This window comes from Petromyzon marinus, chromosome 43 (assembly GCF_048934315.1).
Source record: "Petromyzon marinus isolate PM22_M1 ecotype Great Lakes invasive population chromosome 43, UKy_Petmar_22M1.pri1.0, whole genome shotgun sequence".
NCBI classification, from domain to species: Eukaryota; Metazoa; Chordata; class Hyperoartia; order Petromyzontiformes; family Petromyzontidae; genus Petromyzon; species Petromyzon marinus.
In genome coordinates this window covers 16392660-16411118 of record NC_133709.1, presented here as the reverse complement: position 1 = coordinate 16411118, position 18459 = coordinate 16392660, and the positions used below count along the sequence as shown (strand labels likewise).

General features: G+C 55.9%; 1 protein-coding gene across 6 annotated transcripts in view; it reads left to right on the top strand.

Moving 5' to 3' along the window:
• The window catches only part of LOC116957809 (protein 4.1-like), a 95531-nt gene that overhangs the window by 63188 nt on the left and 13884 nt on the right, over positions 1 to 18459 (top strand). For 4 of the 6 annotated variants that reach the window (XM_076073855.1, XM_076073853.1, XM_076073856.1 and 1 more), the window contains exons 6-15: positions 2397 to 2472; positions 3967 to 4191; positions 5112 to 5199; positions 6902 to 7054; positions 9355 to 9452; positions 10812 to 10990; positions 11728 to 12038; positions 13148 to 13210; positions 14421 to 14627; positions 17345 to 17446. In XM_076073855.1, the coding sequence (XP_075929970.1) occupies positions 2397 to 2472; positions 3967 to 4191; positions 5112 to 5199; positions 6902 to 7054; positions 9355 to 9452; positions 10812 to 10990; positions 11728 to 12038; positions 13148 to 13210; positions 14421 to 14627; positions 17345 to 17446 (1502 nt within the window). The remainder of the gene's footprint in view (positions 1 to 2396; positions 2473 to 3966; positions 4192 to 5111; positions 5200 to 6901; positions 7055 to 9354; positions 9453 to 10811; positions 10991 to 11727; positions 12039 to 13147; positions 13211 to 14420; positions 14628 to 17344; positions 17447 to 18459) is intronic. The other 2 variants (XM_076073858.1, XM_076073859.1) reach the window with 2 other exon arrangements.

Below are 18459 nucleotides of genomic sequence, written 5' to 3'. Positions count from 1 at the left end.
TTGTCCTACCCCTCCTGGCTCTGCAGGGCTGTAAGCGGAAGATTAAGTGTCGCCTCGGCGCTCGCTCGAGCCGTGGGAGGTTGATCAGAACCCCCTTCTGGGGCGGGACGCAGCAGGCAGCCAGGAACCCAGGAGACACTTTCACGGTTTCCACCGAGGCTGAAAGCACGAAGGCATTAGCGCCGCCCGCCCGTCACTACCCTCTGTCGGTCTGCCTGTGTCCGTCGGTCCGTCCGTCCGTCTGCGATGGGGAGGCCACGGATGATACTGTAGCTCTTGCGGGGGGACGACCTGGCGCGTCGAGTGGCGTCGTCGCTGTTTTGGTGCCGCGCCCTGGAAAGCGGCGGCCCCTGCCCAAAAGACGCAAGCGGACAAACCAGCGCAGCATGGGCATCAGAATCTTGGTTCATCTCTAGAGGAAATCCGATGAGCTGCGAAGCTCTTTTTCACAGTAGCGGCCACGGGGTCGGAGAGCTACAACCAGCCATTTCCGCGATCGAACCCAAGCAACCTCTTGTGGGTAACATTGGACAACGAGATCCCGACGTGTTAAACTCACCTGCCCTTTGTTCGTCCGCTGCTGGATTAAAGGTATCCCCGACCGCCGGCCCGCCACGCTACCGTGTGGGGTTGTTGTTTGACCGTACTTCGCCACGCTGGTCAGTGCGGGTTGGGCAGATGGGCGGCGGCTGGCAGTTTGGGCCGTGGAGCGGCGAGGGCCGGTTCCGTTATCCCTCGCGCCACTGATGTTAGCGGTCGCCAGGTAAACGGACTCGGGGTCGGTCACGTTCATCGCGCAGCGCCGCCGACCGCTGCGCCAACACCCCCCGCCCATCCTGGGGTTATGCAACCCCGAAGGATTCCTCACGCGTTTACGTCACAAAATCCAGGCGACATTGAAGGCAGATTCCACGGGGCGCTCTCGCCAACGGGGAACGTAGGCAATTATTCTGCGCGTTTGCTTCCTGCAATTGCACGCCGCGTGGTTACGTTCATCTGGAGAGCCGGGAGTGTGATGGACTCAAACATATTTACCCGTGGTGCACTGCAGCAATGCACATTAGGTTTTGTGTACAGCAGACAGGCGAGGGTGGTGGCCGGGATTATATTTACCCATAATGCTCTGCAGCACCGTACACCCCATTTGTGTCTCAGAAAGAGGGAATGCCGTAATAAAATTTTAATGATGAGGCAATACCGTAAGCTAATTACATAATGAGGGAATGCCATAATCTAATTATAGTAACAAGGGAATACCGTAATCAAATGATTGGAACGAGGGAATTATGTAAGCTAACTACAATAACGAGGCAATACCGTAATCTAATAATAATAATAACAACGAGGGATTGACGTAATCTAATTAAAGTTCGTAGAGAATGCCGTAATCTAATTATAGTAATGAGGGGATTCCGTAATCTAATTATGGTTCGTGGAGAATGCCGTAGTCTAATTTTCATAGCGAGCAAATACCGTAATTTAATTATAATAACGAGGTAATACCGTCATATGATACATAGCCACGTTCCCAAAACGAACGTATTTTCTCTGCAACCATGCCGCCTTCCACCGGTCAGAGTCTTAGCAATTAACCCGAGAAAATAATTCCCCCACCAATCGCATGCCCGGCCGTGGTTGTGTTAGCTCGTTGAAATGTGTTCTTCAAAAAGTAATCCCCTCACAAAACCTTTATGGATTTATATTCGTCAAGAGGTGGCAGTGGCTTTGGGAAGGCCTTCATCCAGCAGTGGATTGACCATGATGTTATATATGCATAAATGAACGGGGATTCATTTCTCACTGAATATTTTTTTATGGGTCCCCTGAGTGAGAGGTCTGCTGGATGTGGTGGGCCCGGTGAAGGAATATCTTTTTAGATTCACCACCCCCCCGCCCCACACAGAGCCAGCTTGCCCATGGGATTTGATTCGCAAACACCGTGGTCATTAACAACAATAATGGAACAAAAATTCGTAGTACACCACGAGACAGATTGGGCAACTCAGAGACGAGAGAACACGCACACACAACTAAAAGCCAATTAAACAGCTTAATTAAGCAATTGGGCTTGGCCCTCATCGGCAGAGCCAGGGCTGCACGTGAAACAGGCTGCTGGGTTGCCGGATGTTATTGGCAAGAGCACTCCGTCTGAACCGGTCCTGTGTCTGCTTCCTTCAGCAAATACTGCTGCTGCTGGTTGACAACACTGGTCTAATGAGACCGGTGGATGAATATAATATTTGTGTCTATGACGCAGAACGGGGGTTCTGCTTATGTTTGCTTTTACCCACAATGCTCCGCGGCACGGCGCACTGCGCCCGCGCGATTGGCCGTTGGCCGGCTTTAACCATCGCCACTGCCACTTCTGCCACCTCCGCTCCCCTCGTGTCTGCCAGACGGGCCGTGGGCGTTTTCCTTCAACGTGAAGTTCTATCCGCCGGACCCGTCGCAGCTCACGGAGGACATCACCAGGTAAGGCGACCGGCGGCGGCGACGGTGGTGGCACGCGGGCAGCGCCGCGGTGGCTCAAAAGGCGCGCGGTGTGACATCGTCACGTCGCAGTGTGACCAACGTGTTTTGCCCGGAGTCACGGACAGCCAGCGGCAGTGACTTTCGCGGTGAACGTGCAACCCGCTTCTTTGCGTGGCGGACGGCGCACGCGAGCGTTGAGATCGCCGGCGCGTGCGCGGGTCTTAACGATCACGTGGCTCGAGCCGGGCTCACGTGGAGGGGACTGCGTCGAAATTTCGAATGCAGGGGCTAGTGCTCGACTTGGGGGAACGGGTTACATTCCTGAGAGCCGTTCGTAAGTCGGGGTTGTTCGTATGTCGGAACTCCCAATCGCTAATTGCACGTTCGGTCAGTATTTAAAAATGTCCTACGGTTCAACGATAAAGGGCGGCAATGTTAAACTCATGAATACGCAGTATTGTACGTTTGCATGCAATAATACATAAATACTGGAGAGTACATAAAATATAAAATGAAGTAACGTCGACAGAATAAAAACCGGTTTTATTTTCACTTAACTTGAGTCAGAACGATTCACTGTCGTGCATCGTGCGGGAACGCTGGGACCCATTACATCTCGCGTAGGATTGCAACAAAATAGTTCCGCGGATCAGTTCGTAAGTATGTCTCAACGGCGGTTCGTTCCTAAGTGTGGACGTTCATAAGTCAGATGTTCATTAGTCAGATGTTCATAAGTCAGATGTTCATAAGTCAGATGTTCATAAGTCAGATGTTCATAAGTCAGATGTTCATAAGTGCGGGCGTTCGTAGGTGCGGGCGTTCATAGGTGCGGTGGTTTGTAGGTGCGGTGGTTTGTAGGTGCGGTGGTTTGTAGGTGCGGTGGTTTGTAGGTGCGGGCGTTCATAGGTGCGGTGGTTTGTAGGTGCGGTGGTTTGTAGGTGCGGTGGTTTGTAGGTGCGGTGGTTTGTAGGTGCAGTGGTTTGTAGGTGCGGTGGTTTGTAGGTGCAGTGGTTTGTAGGTGCGGTGGTTTGTAGGTGCGGTGGTTTGTAGGTGCGGTGGTTTGTAGGTGCGGTGGTTTGTAGGTGCGGTGGTTTGTAGGTGCGGTGGTTTGTAGGTGCGGTGGTTTGTAGGTGCGGTGGTTTGTAGGTGCGATGGTTTGTAGGTGCGGGCGTTTGTAGGTGCGGTGGTTTGTAGGTGCGGTGGTTTGTAGGTGCGGGCGTTTGTAGGTGCGGTGGTTTGTAGGTGCGGTGGTTTGTAGGTGCGGGCGTTTGTAGGTGCGGGCGTTTGTAGGTGCGGGCGTTCATAAGTAATAGCAATGGCACGAGCAACAAATTGTAGCGCTGCGCCTTTACCTCTAACCTCTCTGGCCTTGTCTCACTGGAGCACTCTCTCCTGATGCCGTTCTATTCCCCCTCTCCCTCCCCTCCGCCCTGTACCGCCTGTGCCCCCCCCCACTCCCCCTCTCCCTCTCATCCAACCCCCACCCCGTCCCAGGTACTACGCGTGCCTGCAGCTGCGTCAGGACGTGTCGTCGGGGCGGCTGCCGTGCTCGTTTGTGACGCTGGCTCTGCTGGGCTCCTACGCGCTGCAGGCCGAGCTGGGCGACCACGAGGCCGACGAGCACGGCGCCGACTACGTGGCCTCCTCGGGCTTCCGCTTCGCGCCGGCGCACTCCCACGAGCTGCTCGAGAAGATCGCCGAGCTGCACAAGACCCACCGGTTCGTGCGCCGCGCTGCGCTCTTTGCCATGCCAGGCTCATCACCGCCCCGCCGCACTCACAGAGTCGGTGGGTCCCAGTGTCTAACCACCCACCACACCCACGCGTCTAACCACCCACCACACCCACGCGTCTAACCGCCCACCACACCCACGCGTCTAACCATCCACCACACCCATGCGTCTAACCGCCCACCACACCCACGCGTCTAACCACCCACCACACCCACGCGTCTAACCATCCACCACACCCACGCGTCTAACCGCCCACCACACCCACGCGTCTAACCGCCCACCACACCCACGCGTCTAACCATCCACCACACCCACGCGTCTAACCACCCACCCCACCCACGCGTCTAACCACCCACCACACCCACGCGTCTAACCGCCCACCACACCCACGCGTCTAACCGCCCACCCCACCCACGCGTCTAACCACCCACCCCACCCACGCGTCTAACCACCCACCCCACCCACGCGTCTAACCACCCACCCCACACACGTGTCTAACCACCCACCCCACCCACGCGCCTAACCACCCACCACACCCACGCGTCTAACCACCCACCCCACCCACGCGTCTAACCACCCACCCCACCCACGCGTCTAACCACCCACCCCACCCACATGTCTAACCACCCACCACACCCACGCGTCTAACCACCCACCCCACCCACGCGTCTAACCACCCACCCCACCCACGTGTCTAACCACCCACCCCACCCACGCATCTAACCATTCACCCCACCCACGCGTCTAACCACCCACCCCACCCACGTGTCTAACCACCCACCACACCCACGCGTCTAACCACCCACCACACCCACGCGTCTAACCACCCACCCCACCCACGCGTCTAACCACCCACCACACCCACGCGTCTAACCACCCACCCCACCCACGTGTCTGTGAACCTCAGGGGACAAACCCCGGCCGAGGCTGAGCGCCACTTCCTGGAGAACGCCAAGAAGCTGTCCATGTACGGCGTGGACCTGCACCAGGCCAAGGCGAGTCACCGCCACCACCGTCCGTTGTTTGTTTTGGCTTCCTGCTGCCGGGCAGAGCCGCCGTCTCCTCCTCCTTCTGCCCCCCGCAATTCTCCTCCGTTCCCTCCTGTGGCTGGCTTCGTTGGGATGAACACGCAGTCGTACGCCTTCTGGAGCGCGAGTAACGCCCACCGACTTAGGTGGTGGGCGCTTCGTCATCTGCGTCGCCAGCAACAGTCCCCCAGCCACCGCCTTTGTCTACCCAAATGCGATAGCTCCACACTCCTCTGCCGCCCCTCCCCAGCCCGCCCCCCCCCCCCCCCCCAGCCACCACCAGGCCTACCCCAACAAGCCCTCCTGAACACCGCCCGCGCCTGTTCCGCCCTCACTAAGATTAGGCCACCGCATCTAAAACCACGGTCGTCGTGCGTACAATTTCACATTCGCCGTGGCGGCAACTTGGGGAGGCGATGATTACGCGACTGTCGGTAAGGTGAGATTGAGTCACGATCCCCAGTTGCTGTTAATAGCTCAGCTTATTGAAGAATATATTGAGGACATTTATTATATTGATGTAATTTACACTTAGTTTTTTCACATCGGTTTACTGTTTGATAGTTGGATAGTGCAGCCCCTTTGGCGTCCATGTACTAGGTGCCTCTGTTGATGTGTAAACTTTGGCTTTAACATGGCTATTTCTGTGACCAGTCACAAGCTAATCCCTCAGCTATTTCAATGCTAAATTCTCCTGTTTGATATGTAAACTCCTTTGCCAAGGTGCCTCACTTCTCTCACCCAGCTTAAAAGACGCTACGAATCTTAGCAGCGTTCATTGAAGCTCTGTCGTCCCGACAGGTCTGTTCCTTTCACCTGAAGAAGGCCACTTGTGTTGTGGCCGAAACGTCATGAGAATTTAATTGTCTTATTTTATTAATTTATTAATTTATTCTCATTTTACATGACTTTACCGAAAGAGCCAAAGAAGATGAATCCTTGCAGTCACGAAAGCTTCAAATCGAAATTTGAGTCACGATCGTCGATCCGGACAGGGGACTCGGTGGCGGGGCGAGCGGCTCGCAATCGGAAATGTTGCGAGTTAAGCTCCAGGTTTACCGGGCGTAGTGGAGGTTTCCGTTTAGAGTCTTTGGCTGCTGCGATACACTTGGTGAGCGTCTTTGTTGAGCGATCAATTTGTGTTGGCCAGGGCGCTTCTGAAAAAGAGCTGTATAGCAGCTCGGTGGGGCCTTACCAGGTAAAAACCAAAAACCGTTACCAGGAGTCAATAGTTAAGACTCGGCTTGCGCCGAGCAACACGCGGCACCGGCAGCGAACGCCGCCAGGGCCGTCGCTCCGCGCCATAGGAACGTGGAAATGCCACCGCTGGGCTGTAAACGGCGGACGGGCAGCGCCCGGACGCTCGACGCGGCGCGCCGTCGCGTGCCCGACGTCTCTCAGCTGCTGCTCGGCCTCATCGAGACCGCCAGCTCAACGGAGCCGCCCTGCGAGTCGCCGCGCGGTCGTTGACGCCGCCGGCCCCAGGGAGCGGTTGGGGTTATTGTGGTAACACAAAACGAAAGCTCGAGTTCATAAGCTTTCAGGAAGCCCAACAACCGTGGCACCGCGGCGTGGAAACGCACGCGGTGGGGCGGGGGCGGGTGGCCGTTGGGGTAACTGGGACGGGGGGGGGTTGACGGTGGGGGGGGCGGTTGTCTCGCGCGCGCAGGACTCGGAGGGGGTGGACATCACGCTGGGCGTCTGCTCGAGCGGCCTGCTCGTCTACAAGGACCGACTGCGCATCAACCGCTTCCCCTGGCCCAAGATCCTCAAGATTTCCTACAAGCGCAGCAACTTCTACATCAAGATCCGGCCGGGAGAGGTGAGCGGGACGGGCGGTGGCTGCGCTGCCGCTCACACGCTCGGCGCCTCCGCTCCGGTACTGTGGACGCGGCGGCGGCGGCGGCGGCGGCAGTGGCAGCAGCAGAAACGGGCGGTAGCAGCGGCAGTAGCGGCAGCAGTAGGCAGCGAGGGTTGGTGGACCGCCGCACGAACGTCGTGATGCTCCCCTTGCCATGGGCGTCCAGGAGGAGCCGTGCTCCCTGGCTCTGCCAGGAGAAGGTGGGACAGCCAAATAAGTATCCTTCCCCCGCACCTCTGTTGTATATGCCGGGTATTGAATTTTAAAATAAAAATAATAAAAATTAAATGAAATTTTAAAAATGCGTAATTATCCAAAATTATGCTAATTTATGTGATTATGCGCATAAATTATGTTAGTTATGGAGGTGTAATCGTATTAAGTTATGTAATTGCATCTGATTATGCCAATGCGTGCCGTTATGATAATTAGGCCCTGCCTCGCTGACGAGGGTAGTATTATCAATTGGGATCATGCAATTAATAGTATGAAGTTATGCAGGTGTGCTGTAAGTACGCCAGATTAAGCTCGGCTTCGTTTCCTAGGTTCGTATTATCGATCGGTTTAATACAATTAATTCTCGTTTATCATTTACTGAATATGTCTTCGTGGGTTTATGTCAGGTCTCCAAATTCAAATCTCAACGCAGGATACAGTTCTTATAAATAAGATAGTTACGCATGAACTCAGGAAAGAAACACTCAAACACTTCTGTGTTAAGCAATTTTAATTTCTAAACAAAACCTTAACACTCTAATATGCGAATTCTTATGCTTGGAATTGTCAACACAGTACTCCTGGAGATGTTCCCCTCGTTGATCCATACATTTAACCTTCAATGATCACGTTTGTTAACTGGGTAACAGTCGATTATTCCTCAGAGTACGCGAGCATACACGGCGATAGGAACAAAAAGTCCTTAAAAATTCATGCAACGATATTCATACGAAGGCAATAAAGAAACATGTCCCGAAGGCAAGAGTAGTTATCAATTAATTAATTGGCAAGATTATGCAATTAACGAAAACGGATGAGTAAAATACTTCTAAACAATTGTATTCATGTAACTGGACGGGCAGCAATGCTTTTCACGATCAGCTGATATTTAACGCAACACCTTGGAATGGCAACCCTTCTTGAAACACAAAGATAACTTTTTGGAACAATCTTATTTGTCCCGATATGCGTGTTGTGTGTCTTCTTTGCCACTTGTTCAATTCTTTGCGTAAAGCAGACGCCGAGGTTGGGCATCCCTTGTATCAAAAATGTTTGTTCCCTGCGGAGCGGTGGGGGTGTGGGGGTGTGTGGGGGTGTGACGGTGTGACGGTGTGACGGTGTGGGGGTGTGTGGGGGTGTGAGGGTGTGTGTATTATACGGACAGCGTGGAACTCCCTCTTTCACACGGGCGGCCACAGTCTCTGTCCACCGCACGGTTGGCTTCCTTACGCGGTGCGAAAGAAGTTCAACATACATACACACGTATGATCTCCCCATCTGTTCCAGCCGTGCGGGATAGAGCGTTGCCACCTCGCACTTTGGCGCTCCGGTTTCCGTCCACGTGTACAAACGACTCATTCGCACCTCCGATTAGCACGGTTGGCAACGTACGGTGTGCGAAAGAAGTTCGACATACCTGTTTCCCATGAATTAGCCTGTAGCCCGGCCTGCAGCCTGTAGGCCAGCCCGGCCTTTAGCCCGGCACCGTGGAGGCAGTCAGAGTTGGTGGATTGCATAGAGTAGAAGACCTCCTTTTTCTGCTCTGCCCATGACCGACTGCCTACCTCTCTTCCACAGACTCACATAGAGACCCATAGACTCACGGAAAGACTCATAGAGCACCCGCAGACTCACATAGAGAGCCATAGACTCGCATAGAGACCCACAGACATCCATAGAGACCCACAGACTTACCTCGAGACCCACAGACTTACCTAGAGACCCATAGACTCAGAGAACCATAGACTCGCATAGAGACCCACAGACATCCATAGAGACCCACAGACTTACCTCGAGACCCACAGACTTGCCTAGAGACCCACAGACAAACATGAAGACCATAGACTCACAGAGACCCACAGATTCACATAGAGACCCATATCCTCGCACAGAGATGCACAGACACGCACGGAGACGTGTGACTGATTGCCTCCCTCTCTCTTTCTGTACGATTACTAGACATCTTTGAAAAAGAGCTTCATAGCTCATCGGATTCCTCCGGTCTAAATAAAGATTCTGATTCTCTCCCGCTCACGCTCGTTCAGCTCGACCAGTTTGAGAGCACCATCGGCTTCAAGCTGCCCAACCACCGCGCCGCCAAACGCCTCTGGAAGGTGTGCGTGGAGCACCACACCTTCTTCCGGTGAGGCACGCACGCACGCACGCAGAAGCACACACGCAGACTCACGCACGCAGATGCACGCACACACACAGATAACACGCAGACGTGCACACACAGACGCACGCACGCACACGCATGCAGACGTACGCACACAGACACTCGCACACACGCAGACGCGCACACACAGACGCGCGCACACAGACACACTCGCATATACACACAGACGATGGCGCCCCGACACGGAACCCAGACGCGAGGGAGGTGGGGGGTCTTGGACGTCTGAACAGCTGGCGGACTCTCCTCTTTGCCCACCCCACACTGACCAGAGTGGTGAATTATGATTAAAAAAAAACTGCCAATGTCTGACCACGGCATAAGGGGGGGGGGAGTCCTTCGTCACACAGCAGCGGGTTGACCTGGGGCTGTAATAAACGAACGGAAATGATTGTGAGGTGGCCTGCACCACTCACCTGGGGCATCGTCGTCGGCGGCACCACCTCCTCCTCAAAGACCCAGCGCAGAAGACCCCTTGGGGGTGTGATCTTCCACGAAGCTGCTCACGATCCGTACCCAAACCGCATCCACCGCGCAAACCGTGGCAGCGGTTGATGATGATGCACAAATAGAAAATGTTCAACTCCTCCAGTAGTAGCGTGCGACTGTGGCCATCCAGAACGGAGGCCCTACGCCCCGAGCCACAAATACGAAGGAGAGAGACATCGCAGTGACGACGACGACGACGATGACGACGACACACGACTCCGCTTGCTCCTTGACGCGGTTGTCTGCTGGCCCGACCACCTCAGTGTGAGACCATCGCCGCTGTTGCTCCACGTCTCCATCAGCAGCCGCACGATGACAAGACGGAGATAACCTCCTCCTGCCCCTCCTCCTCCCCATGCTCCTCCTCCTCCTGCAACTCCTCCTTCCCCTGCTCCTCCTCCTCCACCACCACCACCACCACCCCTCCTCGCCCTCGTCCCCCTCCTCCTGTCCCCTGCCCTCCCTGCTCTTCCACCTCCTCGTTCTCCCTCCCGATGGGCAGTGAGAAGGGCAGGCCCCGGGACACCGTGACCTGGGCCCTCGTCGCTGCTGCCCTGGCTGATCCTGGAGCTGCTTCTTGTTGTTGTTGTTGATCGGTCTGTTGTTGTTGTTGTTGGCGTTAATGATTGGTGTATTGTTGGTGAGCGGTGTGTGTGTGTGTGTGGTGTTGTCATTGATCTGTGTGTTGTTGTTGTTGATCAGTGTTGATGTTGATCAGTGTTGCTTTTGATCAGTGTTGCTATTATTGATCTGTGTGTTGCTATTATTGTTGTTGTTTATCGTTGTTGTTGTTATTGTTTGGCGTGTCGTCGTCGCCGTCGCCGCCGCCGCCGCCAGGCTGGTGACCCCGGAGCCGGCGCCCAAGGGCCGCTTCCTCACGCTGGGCTCACGCTTCCGCTACTCGGGGCGCACGCAGGCGCAGACGCGCGCCGCCAGCTCGCAGATCGACCGCCCCGCGCCCCACTTCACTCGCTCCGCCAGCAAGCGCTACACCGTGTCCAGCTCGCTCGACGGAGGTGATGCAGCACGAGCGGGCGGGCGATACCCCCGCGTCCACCGGCCGGCGCTCTGGACACTTTGGCCAATCGCAGGCGGCCTTGCCGGACACCTCCCCCCCGCTCTCCTACCCTCGACCCCCCCCTTGTATATGTTTGCCTGTGTATGTTTGTTGAACTTCTTTCGCGCCGCACGTAGCTAACCGGGCTAACCGGAGGTGCGGCGGAAGGGACAACAAACTAAACACGACAACAACAACAAGCGCAGCTGTCAAGAAATGAGTTTGTCAATCGCGGTGATGATGTAAAGGTGCGCGATAGCTCCCAGCGGCTTGCCGTCTCAACAACAACAACAACAAGAACTACAGCCGCCATTCGCCGCGAAGTGGCGGCGGCGGCGACGTCACCACAGCGCTCGTGCCAGGCTAGGTGCACCGTGAGGCCACGTGAAGTGTCGAAGGCTCCGCGAGTAGAGTTTGCAAGTGAGAATGTAGTTTGCTGAACACGCAGTAGGCTTTCTTGACCAATGTTATCCATAATCGAGGTTTTTGGGTTAGGCGGTGTAAATATGTAAATGTGTCGTGAAACCCGCCACCACCCACGAACTAGGAAGGTTTGTCACCTAAACAAAACATGTCAATGCTTGTTGGAGAAGTAAGCCCGCTCCAACACACAACCGGCGTGTGGGAGAAACTGATTGTGTTTCACGATCCCTTAACGGCGATTGTGTTTTTGTCTCTCACCGATGTCGTTGCCAGCGCCGGGCGGAGGCAGCCAGGACGGCTCCTCGTGGGGTCTCGACGACGAGCCTCCGCCCCCCACCGCTGACCCCCGCAACTCCGTGGGGGGCGAGCGCCACGCCGTCAACTCCGTCGCCGCCGTCACCGCCGTCACCGCCGTCACCGCCACAACCGCGACCGGCGGGGACACCTTCCCGTCCGCCGTCGCGGCCGAGAAGACGGACGGCGGCGGCGACGGCGGCGACGGCGGCGACGGTGCCGGCGGCGACGACGACAAGAAAGAGGAAACCTCCGGCCAGAGCTCGGAGGCACAGGGGGAGGAGGTGAAGGTGAGGGTGGAGCCCCTTCAACGCCGCCGCCGCCGCCACCGACCGCAGGCAGAACCGAGTTTGGCCGATGCTTTGCCTTGACCCACGCCGCTGCGGTGGGCAGCGCACGCCCACTTCCGTGCAATACCTAAATATATTTTTTAGCGTTGAATGCGGAGCGCCCCCTCGCCACAAATCACCGCACGGCATTCGTTGTAGGAAGAAACCGAGCCCGCCGATGAGACCCGGAAGGTTGAAACCCCGGGTTCTGCTTGCCGTTGAGCCAGCGCTGCTGACGAGGCGAGCTCCCAGGAGGCCGTGTGGCTGACGGGTCATCGCGCCAATGAAAACATAAAATTGGAGAGACAATCGTGGGGAGGTGATATTTATTTATTTTGAGGGAGTCCGAAGCCTCCGTGTTTCGTTGTACAAAACATCACTTGCACATTCGAATGCCACGGTGGCTAGGAGATGTTGACTGCCTCGCCTGTTATACAGGAGGTCGTGGGTTTGATTCCGACCCTGACGCCTGCTGCTGCTGTATATTTGGAGTTTGTGGTGTCTCTCTCTCTCTCTCCCCGTGGTCACGTGGATTTTTTCTACGGGTCCTCCGGTTTTTCACCTCCACATTTCGAATCGACGTCACACGTTCAGAATATTTGGCTGCTGCTGCTGCTAAATTTCCACGCGATTATGATGATGATGATAATAAGCCACTTCGTTGGGCTATCATTTGTGACGGCCAGGTCAAGGCTCCTGAAAAATAGTTGCACAGCTCAATGGGCCCTTACCTCGTCAATATTAATTAAAAGTAGTTTCAAATAGTTTCTAGAGCCTAAAAAAAATGTGCTTCTAGATCTCTCTGCCATCTCCCCCCACGCTCACCGCCACGCGCCCGCCCCCCCCCCGCCCCGCCCCTGCACACAGAGCACATCGCCATCATCGCCATCATCGCCATCATCGCCATCATCGCCATCGCCTTGGTTTGCCCATTCCAGTCGACGCCCCCTGTGCCGTGTCCGTTTTGCGCCGCGGTTATTTTTGCCTTGCTTTTTTTTGTATTTATCATTTGCATTCCCTCCCCTTCCTCCCCTCCCTCCCTCCCCCGTGTGTTCCCTCCCCTTTCACAGAGAAGGCCTAAGAAAGCAGACGGAGAAAACATTTATATCAGGCATAGCAGGCTAATGTTAGAGGTTCGTATGGTGCCTGCCGCGTCCCTCCACTCCACGACCCCTCCAACTACTTTGTGAATTGCCCCGGGCCCCCGCGTTTGGGGGGTTTCTCCGGCACGTGCGTGCGTGCACACCACTCTGCATTGTTTTGGGCACGGTCCCCCCCCCCACCCCCCCGACGTTTTAGCTCCCCGTGCCTCTTTCAGGAACGCTCGGTCTACGCCGGTTGTTTCAGTTCCTGAAGGAGCACGTGGTTGCCGAGCGACGCGGGGCGGCCCAGCGTGGTGGTTGTGGTTGCTGTTGTGGTTGTTTCTGTGGTTGTTGTAATGGTTGTTGTTTTGGTTGTTATGGTTGATGCTGTGGTTGTTGTTGTTATGGTTGATGCTGTGGTTGTTGTGGTTGTTGTAGTTGTTGTGGTGGTGGTGGTTGTTGTTGTTGTGCGTTGCTGTGTGTTGGGCTTCACGCGGTTCCCAGGCTTAAACTTAAAGTGCCTCAAATACTCCTCTTGGCCATTATTGGTGAATAACGACACGCACACTGACACAGACGCACACTGACGCACACACTGGCACGCACTGGCACGCGCACACACACACACACACACCGACATACACACACCGACACACACACACACCGACATACACACACCGACACACACCGACACACACACACACACCGACGCACACACACACACACCGACACACACACCGACACACACACCGACACACACACACCGACACACACACATTCACACACACACCGACACACACACACACACCGACACACTGACATGCGCACACACTAACCCGCACACACCGACACACACACACCGACACACACACATACACACACACCGACACACACACACACACACACCGACACACACACATACACACACACACCGACACACACACACACACACCGACACACACACATACACACACACACCGACACACACACACACCGACACGCACACCGACACACACACATACACACACACACCGACACACACACACACCGACACACACACACACACCGACACACACACACCGACACACACACACAAACTTACACACACACGCACACACACCGACACACACACACCGACACACACACACACACACACCGACACGCACACACACGCCGACACGCACACACACACCCACACGCGCGCGCGTCACCGCGGCCACCCTCTGACCGTCGGGGTGGTGTCGGGCGACGCTTCCCGCAGGAGCTGGAGCGCCGGCCGGACGAGCTGCTGCTCAAGCGCCAGGCGAGCCTCAGCGAACTGAAGCGCTCCTTCCTGGAGTCGCGGCCCGACGGCGCGGCCGGCGCGGCCGGCGCGGCCGGCGCGGCGACGGCGCCGCCGCCCGGCGGCTGGGACATCCGCCTGCAGGAGCCGTCGCCCGTCCGCCGGCACGGCCAGCCCGGCACGGAGGTCCGAACCCCCCACCCCCACCCCACCACAGCCCCCAGCACCGATTGGCAGAGGCATCCTCTTCCCTCGCACGCAGAGAGACAAACACAGAGACCCGTAGACTTGCACAGTGCCTCGCACAGAGACCCGTAGATTCACACACAGAGGCTCGCACAGAGACCCGTAGATTCACACAGAGAGGCTCGCACAGAGACCCGTAGATTCACACACAGACTCAACCCAGAGACATTATAGACTCAAACAGAGACCCGTAGACTCGCACAGAGACCTGTAGATTCACACACAGACTTACCCAGAGACATTATAGACTCACACAGAGACCCGTAGATTCACACAGACCCGTAGACTCACACAGACTCATCCAGATACATTATAGACTCACACAGAGACCCGTAGACTTGCACAGTGCCTCGAACAGAGACCCGTAGATTCACACACAGAGGCTCGCATAGAGACTCGTAGACTCACACACAGACTTACCCAGAGACATTATAGACTCACACAGAGACCCGTAGATTTGCACAGTGCCTCGCACAGAGACCCGTAGATTCACACAGAGGCTCGCACAGAGACATTATAGACTCACACAGAGACCCGTAGACTCGCACACAGACTCAACCCAGAGACATTATAGACTCACATAGAGACCCGTAGACTCGCACACAGACTCAACCCAGAGACATTATAGACTCGCACAGAGACCCGTAGATTCACAAAGAGGCTCGCACAGAGACATTATAGAATCACACAGAGACCCATAGACTCGCACAGAGACTCGCACAGGGACCCGTAGACTCACACACAGACTCACCCAGAGACATTATAGACTCACACAGAGACCCGTAGATTTGCACACAGACTCACATAGAGACCCGGAGACTCGCACACAGACTTACCCAGAGACATTATAGACTTGCACAGAGACCCGTAGATTCACACACAGACTCACCCAGAGACATTATAGACTCACACAGAGACCCGTAGATTTGCACAGAGCCTCACATAGAGACCCGTGGACTTTTCTCCCGAGCCTAAGTGCCAACGAGCAGAAGATCTGATTTTTCTGGATTAATCAGCCTTCCGTTTCGTGCTAGCTACACGCGCACCGCACGCGTGCGATCTTCGAGGACTGCCGACGCCCTCCATATCTAGCTGCGACTTCACTGGTATACAGGAGGTCGTGGGTTCGATCCTTATCCTGAGTCTGCATGTTGTCTCTCCCCGCGGTCGCGTGGATTTCTCTCCACATTTAGAATCAACGCGCGTTTAAGAGTATTTGCCGCTGCTGTACATTTCCACGCGATAAGCCACTTCGCTGAGCTATTCCTTTGCGATGGGCCAGGTGGCTTCTGAAAAAGCGCTACGTAGCTCAGTGGGGCCTTACCTGGTAGCGTATAAAAACGGAGCCCAGCACGAACAGCAACAACAACAACAACAGGAACAACAGCACAGCAACAACAACAGTGAGCCCCAGCGTCAGCTTGGGCAGGCACCGCACGCGCCACACAGTGACACCTCCTCTAAGATGGCTATCCCTGTCAATAACCACGAGATGTGTTCACATCCACGCACTGCAGATTCGTGGAGAATAGGAAGAGCTTGAGCTAATGAAGCCACTTCTGCTCCTGCGCCTAACTGCAAACCCATTGAATGTTTGTTTCTTACTAACCTGCTTCTAACGTCTGCTTCTCTCCTCGCTGCCGCTGCCTCCCCCGCTTCCTCCCCCGCTGCCGCTGTCCACGGTTCCTCGCATCGTCGCTCGGCTCCACTGACCCCCATTGCCCCCTGGTGACAGCCGCTTGCTCATTCATCTCAAAACCCAACCAACGCCGCCTCCATCCCCACCACCCCCCGTCCGTGTTTCTCTCTCTCTCTCCCCAAAACCCCCACGACCCTCTGCCCTGCCAACCCTAACCCTGCCTCTGCCTTGACAACACAACACAACACCACCCCCTCCTCCTGAACGATGTCACATCTGAACGGTGTTACGTCCTGAATGACGTTACGTGACTCACCGATGTACCACCACGACCCACCATCGTAACCGGTGTACGTTGCGAACGATGGTGACGATACGATGAACCATCCGTGTTATTTGCCGTGCGTATACCGTTATCATTGGTGTACCATCGCAATGTACCATCATGGATGATGTACCGTCATGATGTACCATCATGAATGATGTACCATCACGATGTACCATCATGAATGATGTACCATCACAATGTACCATCACGGTGTCCCATCATGAATGATGTACCATCACGAATGATGTACCATTATGAATGATGTACCATCATGAATGATGTACCATCATGAATGATGTACCATCACAATGTACCATCACGGTGTCCCATCATGAATGATGTACCATCACGATGTACCATCACAATGTACCATCACGAATGATGTACCATTATGAACGATGTACCATCATGAATAATGTACCATCATGAATGATGTACCATCATGAATGATGTACCATCACGATGTACCATCATGAATGATGTACCATCATGAATGATGTACCATCACGATGTACCATTATGAATGATGTACCATCACGATGTACCATCATGAATGATGTACCATTATGAACGATGTACCATCATGAATGATGTACCATCACGATGTCCCATCACCTCCGGCGCATGCGCCCCTCCTCCTCCACCTCCTGTCTGGCTGCCGCCACCGCCGTTGCTGCCGTGACCCTGAAGGATGATGATGAGGAGGATGATGAGGATGAGGAGGAGGAGGATTGGGCTCAGCTGCCCGAGGAGCCGGCGCCCTCGAGTCCGCCCAGCCGCCATCCACACGAGGTGGCCACGGTGGCGCCGGGCGACGAGGCGTGGGCGGCGCGGCCCGTGGGCCCGCACCCGCGGGAGCCCCCCGCCCAGTTTGCGGACGAGCTGCTCGTAGAGATCTCGCAGGTGCCGCCGTCGCCGTGACGATAGCCTCGCCGTGACGATAGCCGTCGCCGTGACGATAGCCGTCGCCGTGACGATAGCCTCGCCGTGACGATAGCCTCGCCGTGACGATAGCCGTCGCCGTGACGATAGCGTCTCCGTGACGATAGCGTCGCCGTGACGATAGCCGTCGCCGTGACGATAGGCGTCGCCGTGACGATAGCGTCGCCGTGACGATCGCGTCGCCGTGACGATAGCGTCGCCGTGACGATAGGCGTCGCCGTGACGATAGGCGTCGCCGTGACGATAGCGTCGCCGTGACGATAGGCGTCGCCGTGACGAAAGCCGTCGCCGTGACGATGGCTGTCGCCGTGACGATAGGCGTCGCCGTGACAATAGCCGTCGCCGTGACGAAAGCCGTCGCCGTGACGATGGCCTGGCCGTGACGATAGCGTCGCCGTGACGATGGCCTCGCCGTGACGATAGCCGTCGCCGTGACGATGGCGTCGCCATGACGATAGCGTCGCCGTGACGATGGCCTCGCCGTGACGATGGCCTGGCCGTGACGATAGCGTCGCCGTGACGATAGCCGTCGCCGTGACGATGGCCTCGCCGTGACGATAGCCGTCGCCGTGACGATAGCCGTCGCCGTGACGGTAGCCGTCGCCGTGACGATAGCGTCGTCGTGACGATAGCCGTCGCCGTGACGATAGCGTCGCCGTGACGATAGCCGTCGCCGTGACGATGGCCTCGCCGTGACGATAGCCGTCGCCGTGACGATAGCCGTCACCGTGACGATAGCCGTCGCCGTGACGATAGCCTCGCCGTGACGATAGCGTCGCCGTGACGATAGCCGTCGCCGTGACGATAGCGTCGTCGTGACGATAGCGTCGCCGTGACGATAGCCGTCGCCGTGACGATAGGCG